Here is a 17604-nt window from a genome sequence, read left to right as displayed (position 1 = left end):
TTCTAATTCAGATGATCTTGGCAAAGAGCAGTCCACCATTCTGGCATCCAGTTTATTCACACTCCGCATGTTTGCTGGATCCTCGGGGATCTGGACTCCAGTAAGTCCCAGTTGTCACTAATCACAGTGTGTCTTAACCCGTATACGGTGGACAAATGACTGCAAGTCTATTTCTGAAATCAATCAATATTTATTCGCATGCATTCAGTGTTATTGTTACACAATCGCACTCGCAACATATTACACTACAAAGTTCATATGAGACCTTAACTTAACTTCAGAGTGACTAACAAGTACCAGACAGATATTGGTCTTTATCTGTATCCTGAATCTTGTAGCCCTCAATGTTTGGTCCTTGGTCTGGTCAGTTCCTGGCTCTGTACTTCCTTCTGTTGGTCGGGTGATGGTCTTTCTCACGTTGGCCAGTCACACTTGTTCTGTTGTTGCAGCAGAGAGAGAGTCGGGTGGCGAAACATCTTTTATCACTATTGATTTTGCGCCCTATCGTGTGGTCCCTGGAATACCACCAATCAATCGATCATGATTTGATCACCCTGATCAATCAAGTCGAATCAGGGCCTGCCACCTTTATTGTGTGGCATGCACTCACCGGCCATGTCAGTAGGTGTCTCGGGCACGTAGGCCCTTCCAAATAAGGAATGCAGGGGCCATTGTGTCTGGTAGATGGATGTAATTGACATGCTAGTCCTATTGTCCCTGGGATGGCCTGGAAATTGCCTTTTTCCTGTGTATTGCTAGAGTCTGGGCTGCTGTTTATTCGTCAAGTGTTTATTTGAGCTGCAGCCTGCTTGTCCTCTAACTTGGCCAATTCTCCCAGCATCCTTTGCAGGGTGCCATCTTAGGTGGCCGTTTGGGCCAGATTTCAAATATTGAAGACATCGATTCCCGGGAGGGCAAAAAGAAAGTTTAAGATAAGCTGACGTGTGGAGTGACTTTTGGCATCCCGTTGAAATAGAGATTCGCAGGATTATTGTTAGTCTAACTTCAGCAAGACCTGGAGAATATCTCAGGCTTGGGCTGGAATGGCAAGCAATAGTCGTGCCATACAAGGGCCAGACAGTTACCATCTTCAACAAGAGAATCTGACGGCCTCACTTGACATTCAACATTACCATCGCTGAAACCCCACCACCAACATCCTAGGAGGTTACCATTGACCTGAAAATTAAAGGAACACCACACTTTGTGCAGCACAGTGTTAGCACTGCTGCCTCACAGCAGCAGGGACCCAGGTTCAATTCCGGCCTTGGATGACTGTGTGAAATTTGCACGTTCTCCCTGTTTCCTCCGGTTGCTCCAGTTTCCTCCCACAGTCCAAAGTTGTGCAGGTTAGATGGATTGGCCATGCTAAAATTGCCCCTTGATGTCAAAAGATATGCAGGTTGGATGGAGTTACGATGTTATGCATAGATAGGGTGGTCTTTCAGAGGGCCGGTGCAGACTCAATGGGCCAAATGGCCACCTTCTGCACTGTAGGGATTCTATAAACAAGAGCAAGTGAAAGGCTAAGAATTCTATGTCGAGTAACTCCTCTCCTGACTCCCCAAAAGCCTGTTCACTATCTACAAGGCATAGGTCAGGAGTGTGATGGAATACTCTCCACTTGCCTGGATGAGTGCAGCTCCAACAGCACTCAAGCTCCACACCATCCGGGACAAATTAATTGGCATCCCATTCCACCACCGTAAACAGTCACACCCACCACCATCAACACAGAGTGGCAGCAGTGTGTACCATCTACAAGATGGACTGCAGCAACTCACCATGGCTCCTCCTAAAGACCTTCCAAACCTGCAATTCCACTACCTATAAGGTCAGGGGCAGTCGGCGCATGTGAATACCACCTTGTTCCCCACCATGTCTCACTGCTTTCTGACGTAGAATAATGTCACCGTTCCTTCATTGTTGCTGGGTGAAAAATCTGGAACTCTCTCCTTAATGCCACAGTGGGTGTTGTTACATCATCAGGACCTCCGGGTTCAAGAAGGCCACTCACCAACATCTCTGATGGGCAATAAATGCTGATCCAACCAGCAATGCCCACATCCCATAAGCGAATGATGAAATTTAGATTTGCTTACTTTTTTTCCCCCACTGCAGATCTTCTAAGTTTGTTCCCACCTGATCTTGGCAGACTTGTCTCTAAATTAGCAGGTTATGGATTTAGACAATCGTCAGAGGCAGTCTTTTAGATGAAACATTAAACAGTGGTCTTGTTCACTTGCTTCGTGTCCAGAGATTTTTTACAGTTTCAATTTGAATAAAAGATGAGAGATTTCCGAGTCTTCCCTCGGTAATTATCACTAGAATCACCAGGTCGTTTATCATTGTTCTTTCTGAAACCCTGGCTACCACAGTTTCCTACATTACACATTATCTAAATATTTAAGGCACTTTGGAATATCATTAGAGTGAAGATTTGAACGGTAAAACTTTTTTTTACCCATTTACATTATTTTTTGTTTCGAAATTATGTTTAACATTTTATACAGAAGTTACAAAAGGCATATGCAAACACTTTTTACAAAATACCCCTGCTCCAAACCAGACGAACAAGCCCCCCCCCCCCCCCCCAAACAGGTAACAGTGACCAATTATCTAAGGTACAATATAAATGGTCGCCACCTTCAATAGAACCCTTCAATCAACCCCCTCACGGTGTATTTGACCTTCGAAGTACAAATACTATCAGGTCCCCTAGTCACACCAAAGCGCTCTGTGGTGTCACCAACCACCAGCCCAACAGAATCCACCTCCATGCCACCAAAGCGAAGGCCAGGGTATGCCCCCTCCTGCCCCCTTCCACAGTTCCGGCACATCATAAACCCCACAAATTGCTTGCAGTGGGAAGGGTACCAACTCCATATTTAGGATCAGGAACATAGTGTTAAAAAGGAACTGCAAAACCTCACCAGCTTGGGACACGACCAGAACCTGTGCGTGTGGTGCGCGGCCCTCCTCAAGCAGCGCTCAGACTGTCCTCCATCCCTTCAAGAAAGTGCCTCATCCTCGCTTCAGTGAGGCACACTCAAAATACTATCTTCAATGAGGCTCAGTTTTGAGCAAGGTGATGTTGCGTTCACTCTCCTCATTCCATAACTCCTCTTTCAGTAATCGGCCCCAATCCCTCCACCCATTTTGCCTTCACCCCCTCCAACCGAACTCAACTCCTCTCCCAGTATTCACTGGTACATACCTGACGTATCCCCCCTCCACCGACCCTGAACAGGATAGAATCCGCTCCAACAAGGTAGATGGCGAGACCACCAGGAAAGCTGAAAAGAACTTCTGAACCCAGCTCCGCATCTGCCGGTACATAAACTCATCCGCGCCCACAAGCGCATACTTCTCCTTTAACTCCGACAAGTTGGCAAACCACCCCTCCAAAAATAAACCCCTCGCCTTCTCCAACCCTCTCTCCCTCCATGCCCCAAATATGGCACCCAACTTTGCCAACTCTAACAGGTGATTGGCACACCAGCCATGCGGCTGCCTGAACTTTAAATGTTGGCGGAGCTGCCTCCAGATTGTTAGCTTGGCCACCACCACTGGATTTGTTGAATACTTTGCCGGCACCACAGGAAGTGGCGCTGTTACCAATGTCCCCAGGCTTGTTCCCCTAACTAATTCCAACTCCATCTGGACCCAAAGAGCCCCCCCCCCCCCCCCACCCCCCGATTCCCGCACCTACCCAGCACCTTCTCCCCATTAGCCGCCCAATAATAATGTAACAATTTGGCAATGCCAGGCCTCCTGCCTGTCTCTCTCTCTCTCTCTCTCTCTCTCTCTCTCTGAAGCACCCCCTCTGAATCCTTGGTACCTTGCCCACCCAAATAAACGCAGTGATAAGTCAGTCCATCTCTTGATGGGCTGAATGGCTTCCATCTGCACTGAAGGGATTCTATGGATTCTAGGTCCATGTGCACCACGTGAACTGTATTACCTTCATCGACCGTCTGTTATCTCTTCTAAAACAACATTAAGTTAGTTAGACACTATTTTTCCTTAAGAAGTCTGTAATAATTCCATGGAGGCAGAAGTCCCGTCACCAGAATTCCTTTTATTTACAAACCCAACAGCTGAACATCTATGTCCATTCAGTCTGCTGTCTACACTGGGAGTGCAGAGGATCTGACACTCCCTGTTATACACACAGGAAGCGGTTCCCTGATTGGGCCACTAATCAAGGAACTCTTATTCTAATTGGCCAATCTCAAAGGCCTGGCCTAAGTCATTACACCCCTCCACCTCAAGTCCGAGGAGCCCCCGGTGACTCACGGGTCTCCTGCTTAGTTTCTGCGCCGGGTCCGGATTCTCCACTTGGCCTCCGACGTAGGTGGGGTAGAATGGCTAGGCACCCGTCTTTTCTGATGTGAGCGCCTAAGGGACGGTTCGCCCTTTCCTCCAGCGGCATCATCCACCGTGTCCGTATCCGAGTCCGATGTCCTCACCAGTGGTGTCGGAGGGGCGTGAATAGTTTGTCGGGGAGGACTGTCCATGGTCCTTGGTATGCTGGTCTGAGTCAGCTCCGCAGGAGGAGGAAACAAATCTGAGGCCTGCACCTGGTCCAGGTGTTTCTTTATTACATGTTTTCCCACACGTATCTCATCCGACACAGGTCCTGTCCTGACCTTGGCTTTTCCTGCTACCCATGTGGGGTCATTCGCATAATTTCTGACCCATACATTTTCACACGTGTTGAACTGCTTTTCTCAGCGAGTGTTGTCATGGCCCCTGAATTGGGCCTCTTGGTGTCACTCTATTGTGCCACCTAAATTCGGGAATAGTAGACTCAGCCGGGTTCGGAGTCGTCTGCCCATGAGTAGCTCCGCCGATGCTATTCCCATTGTGGCGTGTTTTGTAATCAAATAGCCAGCGTGACAGTTTGGTGTCCAATGATGCTGCTGACTGTTTCTTCAGCCAGACTTTTAAAGTCTGGATGGCTCTCTCCGCCAAACCATTCGATGCCGCGTGGCATGATGCCGTCCATATGTGCCGAATGCCATTCAACTTCGTAAATTTTGTGAAGTTCTGGCTGGTGAAAACCGATCCATTATCCAAAACTAACACCTCCGTGATACCATGATTTGCAAACAAGGTGCAGAGTTTTTCAATGGTAGTTGGTGAATTTGCAGAGTTCATTTTGTAGATGTCCAGCCATTTGGAATGGGCGCCTACTATTAAAAAAACATTGAACCCATAAAGGGGCCTGCAAAAATCGACACAAAGTCGTGGCCATGGTCTACCTGGCCATTCCCATGGGTGCAGCGGGACTGCCGGTGGCACCTTCTGCCCTTGTTGGCATTCTTGGCACCGACCTACCAATGCCGCTATGTCTGTGTCCAGGCCCGACCACCAGACATAGCTTCTGGCCAGCATCTTCATTTTTGAGACTCCAGGGTGTCCATGATGTAGTTCAGCCAGTATGGCTCGACGGCCTTGAGTTAGAACGATTACTCAAACCCCCCCCCCCCCCCCCTTTGCAGGATCCCGTCTTCTATTGTGATCTGCTCTCTTCTGCTCCAGTAAGGGTGGAATTCTGCCTGGACCAGTCTTTCCATCTCCCCAGTCAACACCCTGTGTTTTATTTTTGATAAAACAGGGTCCCTTTGGTCCATAAACTAATGTTTTGTGCGGCCACTGGAAAGGTATCCAGGAAATGTAACATCATCACCGTTTGCTCTATTTTGGATACTAATGGCGGGGCGTCCGGTAATGGCAGCCTGCTTAGTGCATCAGCGTTTGCCACCCGGGTTCCTGGCCAATGCTCCAGTTGATACTTGTACGCAGCCAGTAGGGCCCAGTGTTGGATCCGGGCTGAAGCTATTGGTGATATTGCTTTGTCTTCTTTCAACAAACCCAGCAATGGCTTTTGATCTGTAATTATCGTGAATTTCTTCCTTTTCGATTTGGGCGTACTTTCGTTCTGCTGCTGCCAGCGTCCTGGAAGCAAATGCTATAGGTCATTCCTGTCCATTTTGCCCTCTATGTGCCAAAACTTCACCAACGCCTTATGGAGACGCGTCGCACATGAGCACCAACTCTCTCCTGAGGTCGTAGTGTGCCAAGACGTTCTGAGGAAAGCTGTTCTTTTATCTTCTTGAAAGCCCTGTCTTGGCTTCCCCTTTTTCAGTAATTGGTGTAGGGGGTCTAAGGTGGAAGCTCTGTTCTTTATGAACTTTCCATAAAACATCGCCAGTCCTAAAAAAAGACCTTAACTCCTGGATTGTGGTGGGGGCCGGGGTATCTTTTATCGCCCTCACCTGATCCTCAAAGGGTGTAGGTAGCCCTGATTTGTCAACCTTGTACCCCAGATAGGTTACTTGAGGTGCTAGGAAAACACATTTCTCCCTCTTTAGGCACACGCCTGCTGCTGAAAACCTCCGAAGGATTTCCTCCAGGTTTTGCAGGTGTTCTGCCTTTATTTTTCCTGTAATGAGGATGTCGTCCAGGTAAATGGTGACTTGTGGTAGCCCTTGCAATATATTCTCCATTGTCCTCTGGAATATCGCACAAGCTGACGATACCCCAAAGGGTAATCTTGTATAGTGGAAACGGCCCTTCAGGGTGTTTATTGTTGAGAATCTTTGGGACTCTTCGTCCATATTCTGCTGCAGATATGCGTGGCTCATGTCCAGCTTTGAGAATAAGAGTCCTCCAGCCAGCTTGCATACAAATCCTCAATCCGGGGAGTTGGGTATTTGTCCAGTTGTGAGTAGCGATTAATCGTTTGTTTGAAATCTCCACAAAGGCGGACCTAGCCGTCCGGCTTAAGGATAGGCACCACGGGTGCCGCCATTCTACAAACTGGACCGGGTTTACTATTCCCTCATACTCCAATCATTTTATTTCCATATCGACTTTCTGCCTTAATGAGAAGGGTACTGTACGGGCCTTGTAGAATTTTGGGACTGCCTCTGGATCTACATGCAATGTCGCCTATGCTCCCTTTATTGTTCCGAGCCCTTCTTGGAAAACCTCTGGGTATTTGCACAGGAGTTCACTTAGGCAACCATTTTCCAGCTGGAAAATGTTTACCCAATCCAGCTGGATCTCTTTTAACCAGCTTTGTCCCAATAAGCTCGGCCCCACACCTTTCACTACTATTAAAGACAGTCTAATCAGTTGCTCCATAAGCCACAGGTACATGCGTTGTGCCCAACACTCTGTGGTTCCTCTGTGATGGCCTCAGTTTTGTTGAGGTCCTGGTTAGGAATAAGGGTTGGAGTCCAGTGCGAATTTTATTGAATACTGTGTTTTTGAAAACTCACCACTATTCTTAGAATTCTCCCTATACCAAAAAAGGGTCGATATTCTAAATGGTGAACAGGGATTCTCACTCCTTGACTCTGATGCAGGCTTCAGTGGGTGCCATTCAGGTCAAACTATATTTTCAAGTTATCCCCGGTATAACCCATACCTTCACCGAAGATTTTATCTACTTACCGCTTTGTAGCATCGATGTCCTGGGTCCTGCATTGCTAAGTAAGTAAAGTAGACTTTAGGAAAAAAATACTTTTTCAGGTTAAGTAAGTTATTTTATTATTATATTCTTTCTTTTAAAAGCTGCAAACACTTTCTTTACAGAAAGGTAAAAAGATCTTGCTTCTGGATCTTCCTGTTGGTTGAAGGGACCTTCAGGCCCACCTTGACAATAAATCTTCTTTAAAGTCTGGTCTTCTTGGGATGTATTCGTTGGTTAGCTCTGTTTTGTCGATCCATGTACTGAGCTATAAAAGCTGTCTATCTCTCAGCTGACTCTGACTCCTGTTTAAATTCTAGTCTTATAGCTGTTTATGCTCAGCTGCTTGTCTTGTCTTTCCCATGACCGAGCTGTGAAAGCTGAAATATGCTTCTCCCCTCCTGTTGCTACTTCTGCTTCTGTTCCCTGGGTTTATATTCTCTTTCTAACAATTATTAAGTTTTTAGAGCCTAATGTAAATTAACTTATTTCACTTTGATTGTTAAAAAGTATCTTTGATGTAAACATTCTAATACAACTAAGTATTCATTTTGGGCATGGCCTCACCTCTCGGGTCTGATTACACTGTCCTTTGTGATGTTCAAAGTTCCTTTGTTTTCAATAGAGGTGTTACTTTTAATTCTGTGATTTCGAATTGTTTAATTTTCCAATTGTCCCCAGCTCATAACTTTGCCTTTGATTTTGACTTTAAATTATGTTTCTTGTAGACGGGTTGTCTCCAATTTTCTTTTAATTGACTTGATGTTAGTAGAATTTCACACTTAGAATTGACACCAAATTTGACTGAGCATCATCCATCCTTTCCAGCTGTTTACTAAGAGAGTTAATTTCAATTAAGGTGTGAAACCTTTGCTTTTAACTGTATGCTAAAATTTTACTTGGTCATGACTTGAAAGACCTGCCTGTTTTAAACTTTCGTCACTTAATTCAATTGAAACTCTCATCCATGCTTTTCCAGAAACTTCCTAAGATAGTTACATTCAATGAAGGTGTGAGCCGTTGTTTTAGCTAAATACCAGAATCCTGTGTGTTTCTAAGCCTGCTTGTGAGAAAGAATCTGCATTTTATAATCCTGCTCTTTGCAGCTGCTATTAACCTTTTGTGGGATCTTTCCCTGTATCCTCTCAGACAAGATATTGCCAGACTTCCATGTTTCAAATGACACATTTTTCTGTATTTTCAAGAACAACTGTTTCCCCTATCACTGATACGGCTGCCCCAATGTTGACCTCCATCAATATGGGATGTCCAGTCAACCTTATTGATAATTTAATGGGCTTTGATTTCACCATAGTTTCACAATTTAGTTGTCCCACATTGTAAGTAGGTGGGGCTTCTAGGGTATGCATTCTCCTGTACCTCGCCCTACACAACCTTCTCCAAGATGATGATTTTGGGCTTCTATTTCTTTCTGGCTCCCATCTCTGGCAACAACTACAATATTTTGCCGGGCGAAAGGCTGCAGGGGCTGCCGTCTGTCTGGACCCAATTTTCCCTTGCTTGGGAGGGCTTCTGGGAGTGGGCCTGGTTAACTTAGTATCCGAGTCATTCCTGAGGGTGGCTATTCAGTTGCCTATCCCCAAGCGGTAGTCACTTAACTCAATTTCACTGGTATGAGCGTCCCTCCATCGGAGTACCCTGTAACTCATGCGCTCTGCTTTCCGCTTTTTCTAAGGACAAAGCCAGCTGCAATGCTGGTTTGCAATCCAGCTCGGCTTCTGCTAACAGACGTTTTTGTATTGATAAATTTTTTATTCCACATACAAAATGGTCTCGGAGCATCTCATTTAGCGTCAGGCTAAATTCGCAAGCCTCTGCTAATCGCCTTAATCTTGTTAAAAAGTTTGTAACTGACTCCTCAGTGTCTAGGAATGCTGAGTAAATCACTTTGCAGCATCAGAGGTGGCTAAGGGTCATAGTACTCTTTTACCAAATCCGTCAATTACTTGAACGTTTTTGTGTCCGGTGCCTCCGGAAAAGTGAGACTGCGCCTAATGGCAAAGGCTGCCGGCCCACACAGGATCAGCAGAATGACTCGTTGCTTTTCATCCAGAATTATATTGTTTGCTCTGAAGAAGTACTTCATCCGCTCCACATATTGGGCCCAGTCTTCCACTGCTGAGTCAAAAGAGTCCAACTTTCTGAATAAAGGCATTTTGCCTGTCAGTGGCTTACCCTCAATATGCAGCAGCTACTGACGAGCAGGTTTCTTTGGGTTGTTCCATTTTCCTCGTCACCACTGTAATAAGTCCACGGAGGCCGAAGTCCCTTCACCGGAATTCCTTTTATTTACAAACCCAGCAGCTGAACAACCATGTACATTCAGTCTGCTATCTACACCGGGAGTGCAGAGGATCTGGCACTTCCTGTTCTATACACAGAAAGGGGGTCCCTGATTGGGCCACTAATCAGGGAACTCTTATTCTAATTGGCCAATCTCAAAGGCCTGGCCTAAGTCATTACAAAGACCATAATGACTGTTCCGAACCCATGTTTTTCCATGTGACTAATTCTATTCTGAACAATTGTTTCTCGAAGCTTCCCCACCAATGTTAAACTGGCTGGCCTGTAATCGTTGGGCTTATCTGAATGACTGTTTTTGAACAAGAGTGATAGTGTTTGCAATTCTCCAGTCTTCTGGGACCTCTCTTTGAGTCTAAAGAAGACTGAAAAATTATGGTCGGCACCCCTGCAATTTCCACTCTTACTTCCTTCAATATCCTTGGATGCAGCTCATCTGCTCCTGGTGCCTTGTCAACTTTCAGTACTGATAGTTTAAAAAAAAAAAAATTTAGGGTCCCCAATTGATTTTTTTCCAATTAAGGGGCAATTTAGTGTGGCCAATCCACCTACTCTGCACATCTTTGGATTGTTGGGGTGAAACCCACGCAAACACGGTGTGAATATGCAAACTCCACATGGACTGTGACCCAGAGCTGGGATCGAACCTGGGACCTTGGTGCGGTGAGGCAGCAGTGCTAACCACTGTGCCACCGTGCTGTCTAGTACCAACAGTTTATTCAGTGTCTCCTCCTGATCAATTTTGAGCCCTTCCAGTGGCAGAGCTGTCCCGTGTCACCCATGGTCTGATAGCATCTGATTCCTTGGTAAAGACAGATGCAAAGTATTAATTTTATGCCTCAGTCATGCCCTCTACCTCTTGGTCCCTAATCTACCCTATTCCTCCATTAACCATCTTTTATGCTATTTGTACCTGTGGAAGATTTTGGAATTCCCCTTCGCGTTAGCCTCCAATTTTTTTTCATGTCCCCTCTTTGCTTCTCAAATGTGTTTCTTCACCTCCCCTCTGAACATTCTGCACTCAACCTGATTTTCAATTGCGTTTTCTACAGGACACCTATCATGAGCACACTTTCTCCTCTGTCTTGATTTCCATCTCATTTTTCATCCAAGAAGCTCTGGATGTTTGCCCAACCTTTCCTGTTTGAGGAAATATGCCGTGACTGTGCATAAACCATCTCTTCGTTGAAGGTGGCCCACTGGTCACCAACAGTTTTTCCCACCTAAATTTGGTTCCAGTCTATCTGACCCAGCGCCAGTTAATTATTCTTACTCTGGATTGTCCACTGTCCTTCTGTGCAGTGGAATATCTGGTTTCTAAGCTTTTATTCTTTGAGGCAGACTGTTCTAATCCACATGAGACCTACAGGGATGGGCCGATTAGCCTACCAGTGAGCCTCCGTGGAATATGCATCTCCCTGATGAGAGGTGGGACCCTATAAATAAAGTAATGGACTCTAACATAAAAGCCGGTCCACAGAGGTGCCAAAATAGTTTTAGTCCAGGCTGGGACTTAATTGTGTGTATATAGTTTGTTTTGACAATAAACGTTCTCGAATTGGACTCTTCTGTGACCACTTCTGTGAGAAGGTGACCAAACAGGTGGATGAGGGTAAAGCGGTTGATGTGGTGTATATGGATTTCAGTAAGGCGTTTGATAAGGTTCCCAACGTTAGGCTATTGCAGAAGATACGGAAGTATGGGATTGAACGTGATTTAGCGGTTTGGATCAGAAATTGGCTTGCTGAAAGAAGGTGGTTGATGGCAAATGTTCATCCTGGAGTTCAGTTACTAGTGGTGTACCGCAAGGATTTTTATAAATGACCTAGAAGAGGGTGTAGAAGGATGGGTTAATAAATTTGCAGATGACACGAAGGTCGGTGGAGTTGTGGATAGTGCTGAAGGATGTTCTAGGTTACAGAGGGACATAGATAAGCTGCAGAGCTGGGCTGAGAGGTGGCAGATGGAGTTTAATGTGGAAAAGTGTGAGGTGGTTCACTTTGGAAGGAGTAACAGGAATGCAGAGTACTGGGCTAATGGCAAGATTCTTGGTAGTGTAGATGAACAGAGAGATCTCGGCATCCAGGTACATAGATCCCTGAAAGTTGCCACCCAGGTTAATAGGGCTGTTAAGAAGGCATATGGTGTGCTAGCCTTTATCAGTAGGGGGATTGAGGTTCGGAGCCACGAGGTCATGCTGCAGCTGTACAAAACTCTGGTGCAGCCGCACCTGGAGTACTGCGTGCAGTTCTGGTCACCACATTCTAGGAAGGATGTTGAAGCTTTGGAAAGGGTTCAGAGGAGATTTAGGATGTTGCCTGGTATGGAGGGAAGGTCTTATGAGGAAAGGCTCAGGGACTTGAGGTTGTTTTCGTTAGAGGGGAGAAGGCTGAGAGGTGACTTAATAGAGACATATAAGATAGTCAGAGGGTTAGATAGGGTGGACAGTGAGAGTCTTTTTCCTCGGATGGTGATGACCAACACGAGGGGACATAGCTTTAAATTGAGGGGTGGTAGATATAGGACAGATGTCAGAGGCAGTTTCTTTACTCGGAGAGTAGTAGGGGTGTGGAACGCCCTGCCTGCAACAGTAGTAGACTTGCCAAATTTAAGGGCATTTAAGTGGTCACTGGATAGACATATGGATGAAAATGGAATAGTGTAGGTCAGATAGGCTTCAGATGGTTTCACGGGTCGGCGCAACATCGAGGGCCAAAGGGCCCGTACTGCGCTGTAATGTTCTATGTTCTGTAAACAGACCCTAACCAAAAAGGGAAACTAAGAAAGGAAATTGAACTTGCCAGTTGCTGATGAAGAAACTGAGAATGGAAACCAAAATCTCGAGGAAAAATGAAACTGGTTGAACTGTGTAAAAGCACAATGAGACTTCTGAGCAGCATATGGCGATGATTCCAATGGTGCAGCACAGGCTGGCTGAAGAGTATGGAGGCTAGATCCTGAAGCTTGAGAATAAGCCAAAAAAGAGTTGCTGCAACTGCTTGTGTTACTTGAGGATAACATTCGAGCTACACCATCAGGACCATCATTCGCAGATCTGTGCCATTTTTGCTGAAGATCGTGCTGTCAGTTGGCTGTGTGCTGTTGTTGACTGGGGATCAGACTAGCTTCTAAAAAATGGGCTCAAATTCTTATAAGTCAGAGTTTTGAAAGGCATTGATACATATATGCTGTACTGCTGTGCTGAACTAATTCATTAGATCTGTCTTAGTCGTATATGCTATTTGATATACAATTTATAGTTTAGAATCAACTACAAAATCCTATTAATTCATGTGTAACTTGTGTTGATTCTAAATTTTGGAGTAGAGGCGACATAGAACATAGAACAGCACAGAACAGGCCCTTCGGCCCTCGATGTTGTGCCGAGCAATGATCACCCTACTTAAACCCACGTAACCCGTATACCCGTAACCCACCAATCCCCCCATTAACCTTACACTAAGGGCAATTTAGCATGGCCAATCCACCTAACCCGCACATCTTTGGACTGTGGGAGGAAACCGGAGCACCCGGAGGAAACCCACGCACACACGGGGAGGACGTGCAGACTCCACACAGTGACCCAGCCGGGAATCAAACCTGGGACCCTGGAGCTGTGAAGCATTGATGCTAACCACCATGCTACCGTGAGGCCCCTACCATATAGGTAGAGTAAGATGGTATTTAATGTTTGCTTGGATTGACGCTTGCATAGTACAAAAGCCTCTGCTTTAAACCATGGAATCTCATGGTTACACTCAAATAACTGGGATTTCGGACTTTTTTAAATTTACAAAATGTGATTGGTCTCTCCCAAGATTTTAACACCTGTTATTTTGGTAATGAGGCATGCAAGATTATTGAGTTAGCATTATAGTTTAGCACAACTAGCTGAGTTGATCTAGACATTGGACACGTTCTGGTCATTAAAAATGCTCAATGTATAATAGCTTGAGTTAAATGACCACCCAGCACGGTAGCACAGTTGGTTCACAATTCGGGTCCCAGGTTCGATTCCCGCCTTGGGTCACTGTCTGTGCAGTCTGCACGCTCTCCCCGTGTCTGCGTGGGTTTCCTCCGGGTGCTCCGGTTTCCTCCCACAGTCCAAAGATGTGTAGGTTGGGTGGATTGGCCATAATAAATGCCCTTTAAGTGTCCAAAAAAGGTTAGGTGGGGTTACTGGGTTATGGGGATAGGGTAGAGGTGTGGGACTTAAGTAAGGTGCCCTTTCCGAGACCCGGTGCAGACTCGATGGGCCGAATTACCTCCTTCTGCACTGTAAATTCTATGATAATGAAGAGAAAGGTAACAAAATATTTTAACATGTATGCGAACTTCAAGCATTTGATTTATTTGGATGTGATTATATTTGCTGACGGACCTTTTAAAAGGAGGTAGTTGGGTGTGCCCTCTGGACCAGATGTGGCATGTCAATCTTAAATGACTTTTCCAGAATAAAACTGCGTCGTATTGTCCAGAAAATAAGGTAGTTTTGCTTCACATTAGTAAATTAAATCTGCATAAAAATGCCTCAGTTAACTATAATGCAATAATGTAGATTTGATGGCATCATCGCCCGCAATAAATTGAATTATGGCCAAAAGTAATTGAAAGGGATCAGTTTACTGGTTCTAATCTGTCATTTAATGATCTTCAGTGTGCTTTTTGTTCTGCTGATTTTCATGTTCCTTAATTTAAAATCTGAAATCATCCTGATGGTTGTTGTTTTAAAAAAGATATTTAAAAAACTGGTGGAAAAGCTCAGGTCTAGCGGTGTGCTATGCAAAATGAAGGAGAGTTAACAGGTTGGATTTTTACCCTTTAGGTGGGTAGCAAGAGTGAGGCAACATCGCTGCTCGGCACACACACCCCGAGAGAAAGTGCCCACGAAGACAGGATCTTCATTGTGGGGAGACTGATGCGGGCTGCAATCGGGCCAGTCAACCGAGGAAAGAGTTTGGAGGCAGCCACAGGAGCTGCCAAGTGTTGAGGCAAGATGTTTTAAAGACCCATCTCGATGCTTGGAGAGTCCGTCACAGATAAAATGAGACAAGGTCCTCTAGCTAAGAAAAGGTTTTTTTTTAAAAAAAGGTCATTCATTGAGAATTTCCCACTTTCTCCTGGGGTTCAGGTGTTTTAGTCTTCTAATGGATGTCTGGGCTCTCAGCCAAGAATACATAATGAAGTTTGATTCAGAGCCCAGAAATCTATTAGGCTGTTGAAACACTGGAGCGACAGGGAAAGAGCTGCTTGCCTAACAGCTCTGGTTCTCTGATCCTTTGTTTATTTACATCAGTGGAAGAAGTTTCAAATGTTTCCAGTTTCAGAAATTGATACTTGAATGGGTCTGGGTGATTGACACTTTTGACACTGAATAAAACCGTTTTTAAAAGTGCAAAAGTAGAGCTACCACAGCTTGGCATGGAAGGCACGAGAGGCAATTAGGGGCTGGGTTGGGGGGCATAGCTTGGCATAGGAGACATGAGAATGGTCGTCTCATGCAGACTATGATTCCCGACTCCTCTGAGTTTCTATGAACCCCAATTCGTTGAAAAACTGGCCCATGAAAATTGCAGATGACTAGGAATGGAGAGGGCCAGGTCTAGAATGCAGTGACTGAGTTCATGGGACCCGATCCAGTCTCCCACCTTAAAAGGCCCTGGTGAAAATCAGAAATGCTTGGAAATCCTGGAATCAGGTCCCGGTTGCCATTTTTAAAAGGTTCCTCTGAGAAGCCAGCTCAATGTTCCAAAGAGCATTGTGTTATGGCTCTTCAGTTCCAAAGAAGTCATATTGGATTCAAGAGGGTGGGTGGGATTTTCCATGCCCTCCTGCCGGTGGACTCCTACAATCCTGCTGAAGTCGCCCCTTGTGGTGGGATCCCGGCAAAGGAGCAGGCAAGCCATGCATGAGCTCAAAGTCTATGGTTGTTGGTGGGATCTTCTGATCCCACCAATGTGTTGCCACGAGAAAATCTGCCCCGACAGGTGAGGGGAAGGGAAGATCCTGACCAGTATTAATGCCTTCACATTTTTTCACCACTTTGTTTTTGTATAACCCGAATGGGAGAGAAAGGAACACATGGTAGGGTGGAAACGAACAACTGATTTATTAGGAGATACGCAGAAATAACAAAACTACTACTCTTCCCAAAAGGCGACCCTCCCTGAACAGCACCCAGAATAGAGTTTTTGTACAGAGTAGTTTTCTCTTGTTAAGGTCACTCTGGTAACCAAGGTTCAGGAGCGACAAGCCATGTGACTCTTGGACCCCGGCTCTCCCAGCAAATGGCGATGTCCACCGCTCTCTGGAGGGTTAAGTCGACCTCCGTAAGAAGTCTTCTTTTGGTATCGGCGTCTTGGAGCCCACGGTCCCATAAGGAGTCGGACAGTGCGGCCCGAACTCGAGCATCGTTTGCCTTGGGCCTGCAGGGCCGTATGAAAACGGAACCAGCGGACCATTATCGGGGGCTGGGGATTAAGATGGGCCTCGACCAGGTCCACCAACATGGCAAAAGACTTGGAGTCCGGTCTGTCTGGGTGTGTGAGGCTTTTGATGAGCGCATAGGTGGGTCTCCCGAATGCCGCCAGCAGGATAACGGTCTTTGTTCATCTCCAACGATTCCATTTGACAAAAAAAATATGAAAAGAAAAAGAAAATCGCTTATTGTCACGAGTAGGCTTCAATGAAGTTACTGTGAAAAGCCCCTAGTCGCCACATTCCGGCGCCTGTCCGGGGAGGCTGGTACGGGAATATGTTGCACCCGCTTTATGTGTTGTGTCCAGTTGTTGGTACCCGCATCAAATTGGTCGAGTTTCCCGATATGCGGCACCTCCTCTTTCGGAGTAGAGGCCTCTGTGGGCCTGAATGAAGTGGGTCAGTGGTATGATGCACAATGGTTGCGGCAGCTACACTTTACCCTCATCGCCAGTGTAGAACCCGAATGGGAGAGACAACAGGAACACACAGTAAGGTAGAAATGAATGACTAGTTTATTACGATATACACTCTAATAGCAAAACTCTAATAATAAACCAGTCATTCTCCCCTGATAGGCCACCCTCTTTGGCCTGCACCCAAGTCAGGGTTATTATATTGCATAGTTACCCCTTGGGGAAACCTTGCACCCAATTATCGGGGGAGTTCATAGTCAGCTGTGTAAGGGGGGGGGGAACAAATGGAGCACAGCCCTTGGGTCCCCCAACAGTTTTTCTTTCAGATTTCCAGCATCTGCAATATTTTGCTGTTTTGCTGTTTATTTTTCGATCAAGGGCTTGTAAAAGTACCAGAGGTTTCCCCTCCTGTTTCGGGAGGTGGGATCGGGAAATCGCGTGGCAGTCCCGAAAAGTGGTTGGCGCCGGCGGGATTTCCCATTCCAATTTTCACTGCTCCGCCCAGCCCCCCCCCCCCCCCCCCCCACCCAATGATGGAACATTATACGAATACATTTGCGTATAATTATCAGGCCTTTACGCCTGATTGTTCCCCACCCACCCCAACCTCTGGATTGTTCATTAACATTGGTGCCGTGTGAGCCTGGGGGAACCTACCCCTTATTTAATTTTTCTGTCTATGATCCTAAAAATACACAGAAAGCCGCCCTTGGGGCTAATGAAATGAAAATCAGTTATTGTCAAAGTAGGCTTCAAATGAAGTTACTATGAAAAGGCCCTAGTCGCCACATTCCGGCGCCTGTTTGGGAATTGAACCTGCGGTGCTGGCCTGCCTTGATCTGCTTCAAAAGCCAGCTATTTAGCACTGTGCTGAACCAGCCCCTGGTGGTTGATACCCCTCACCCA

The 17604-nt window shown here is 46.0% G+C and overlaps 1 protein-coding gene across 2 annotated transcripts in view; it reads left to right on the top strand.

The window, feature by feature from the left end:
* Positions 1 to 17604, top strand: part of LOC119975008 (lamin-L(III)-like) — a 114336-nt gene that overhangs the window by 94639 nt on the left and 2093 nt on the right. The window contains exon 11 of one of the 2 annotated variants that reach the window (XM_038814450.1): positions 14631 to 14796. The exons of the other annotated variant lie outside the window; for it this stretch is intronic. Within the exon in view, the coding sequence (XP_038670378.1) occupies positions 14631 to 14795 (165 nt within the window). The 3' untranslated portion in view covers position 14796. The remainder of the gene's footprint in view (positions 1 to 14630; positions 14797 to 17604) is intronic. 2 annotated transcript variants of the gene reach the window in all.

Source organism: Scyliorhinus canicula, chromosome 12 (genome assembly GCF_902713615.1).
Source record: "Scyliorhinus canicula chromosome 12, sScyCan1.1, whole genome shotgun sequence".
NCBI lineage: Eukaryota > Metazoa > Chordata > Chondrichthyes > Carcharhiniformes > Scyliorhinidae > Scyliorhinus > Scyliorhinus canicula.
Note: the sequence above shows the minus strand (reverse complement) of the source record. Positions and strands in the feature narration are given on the sequence as shown.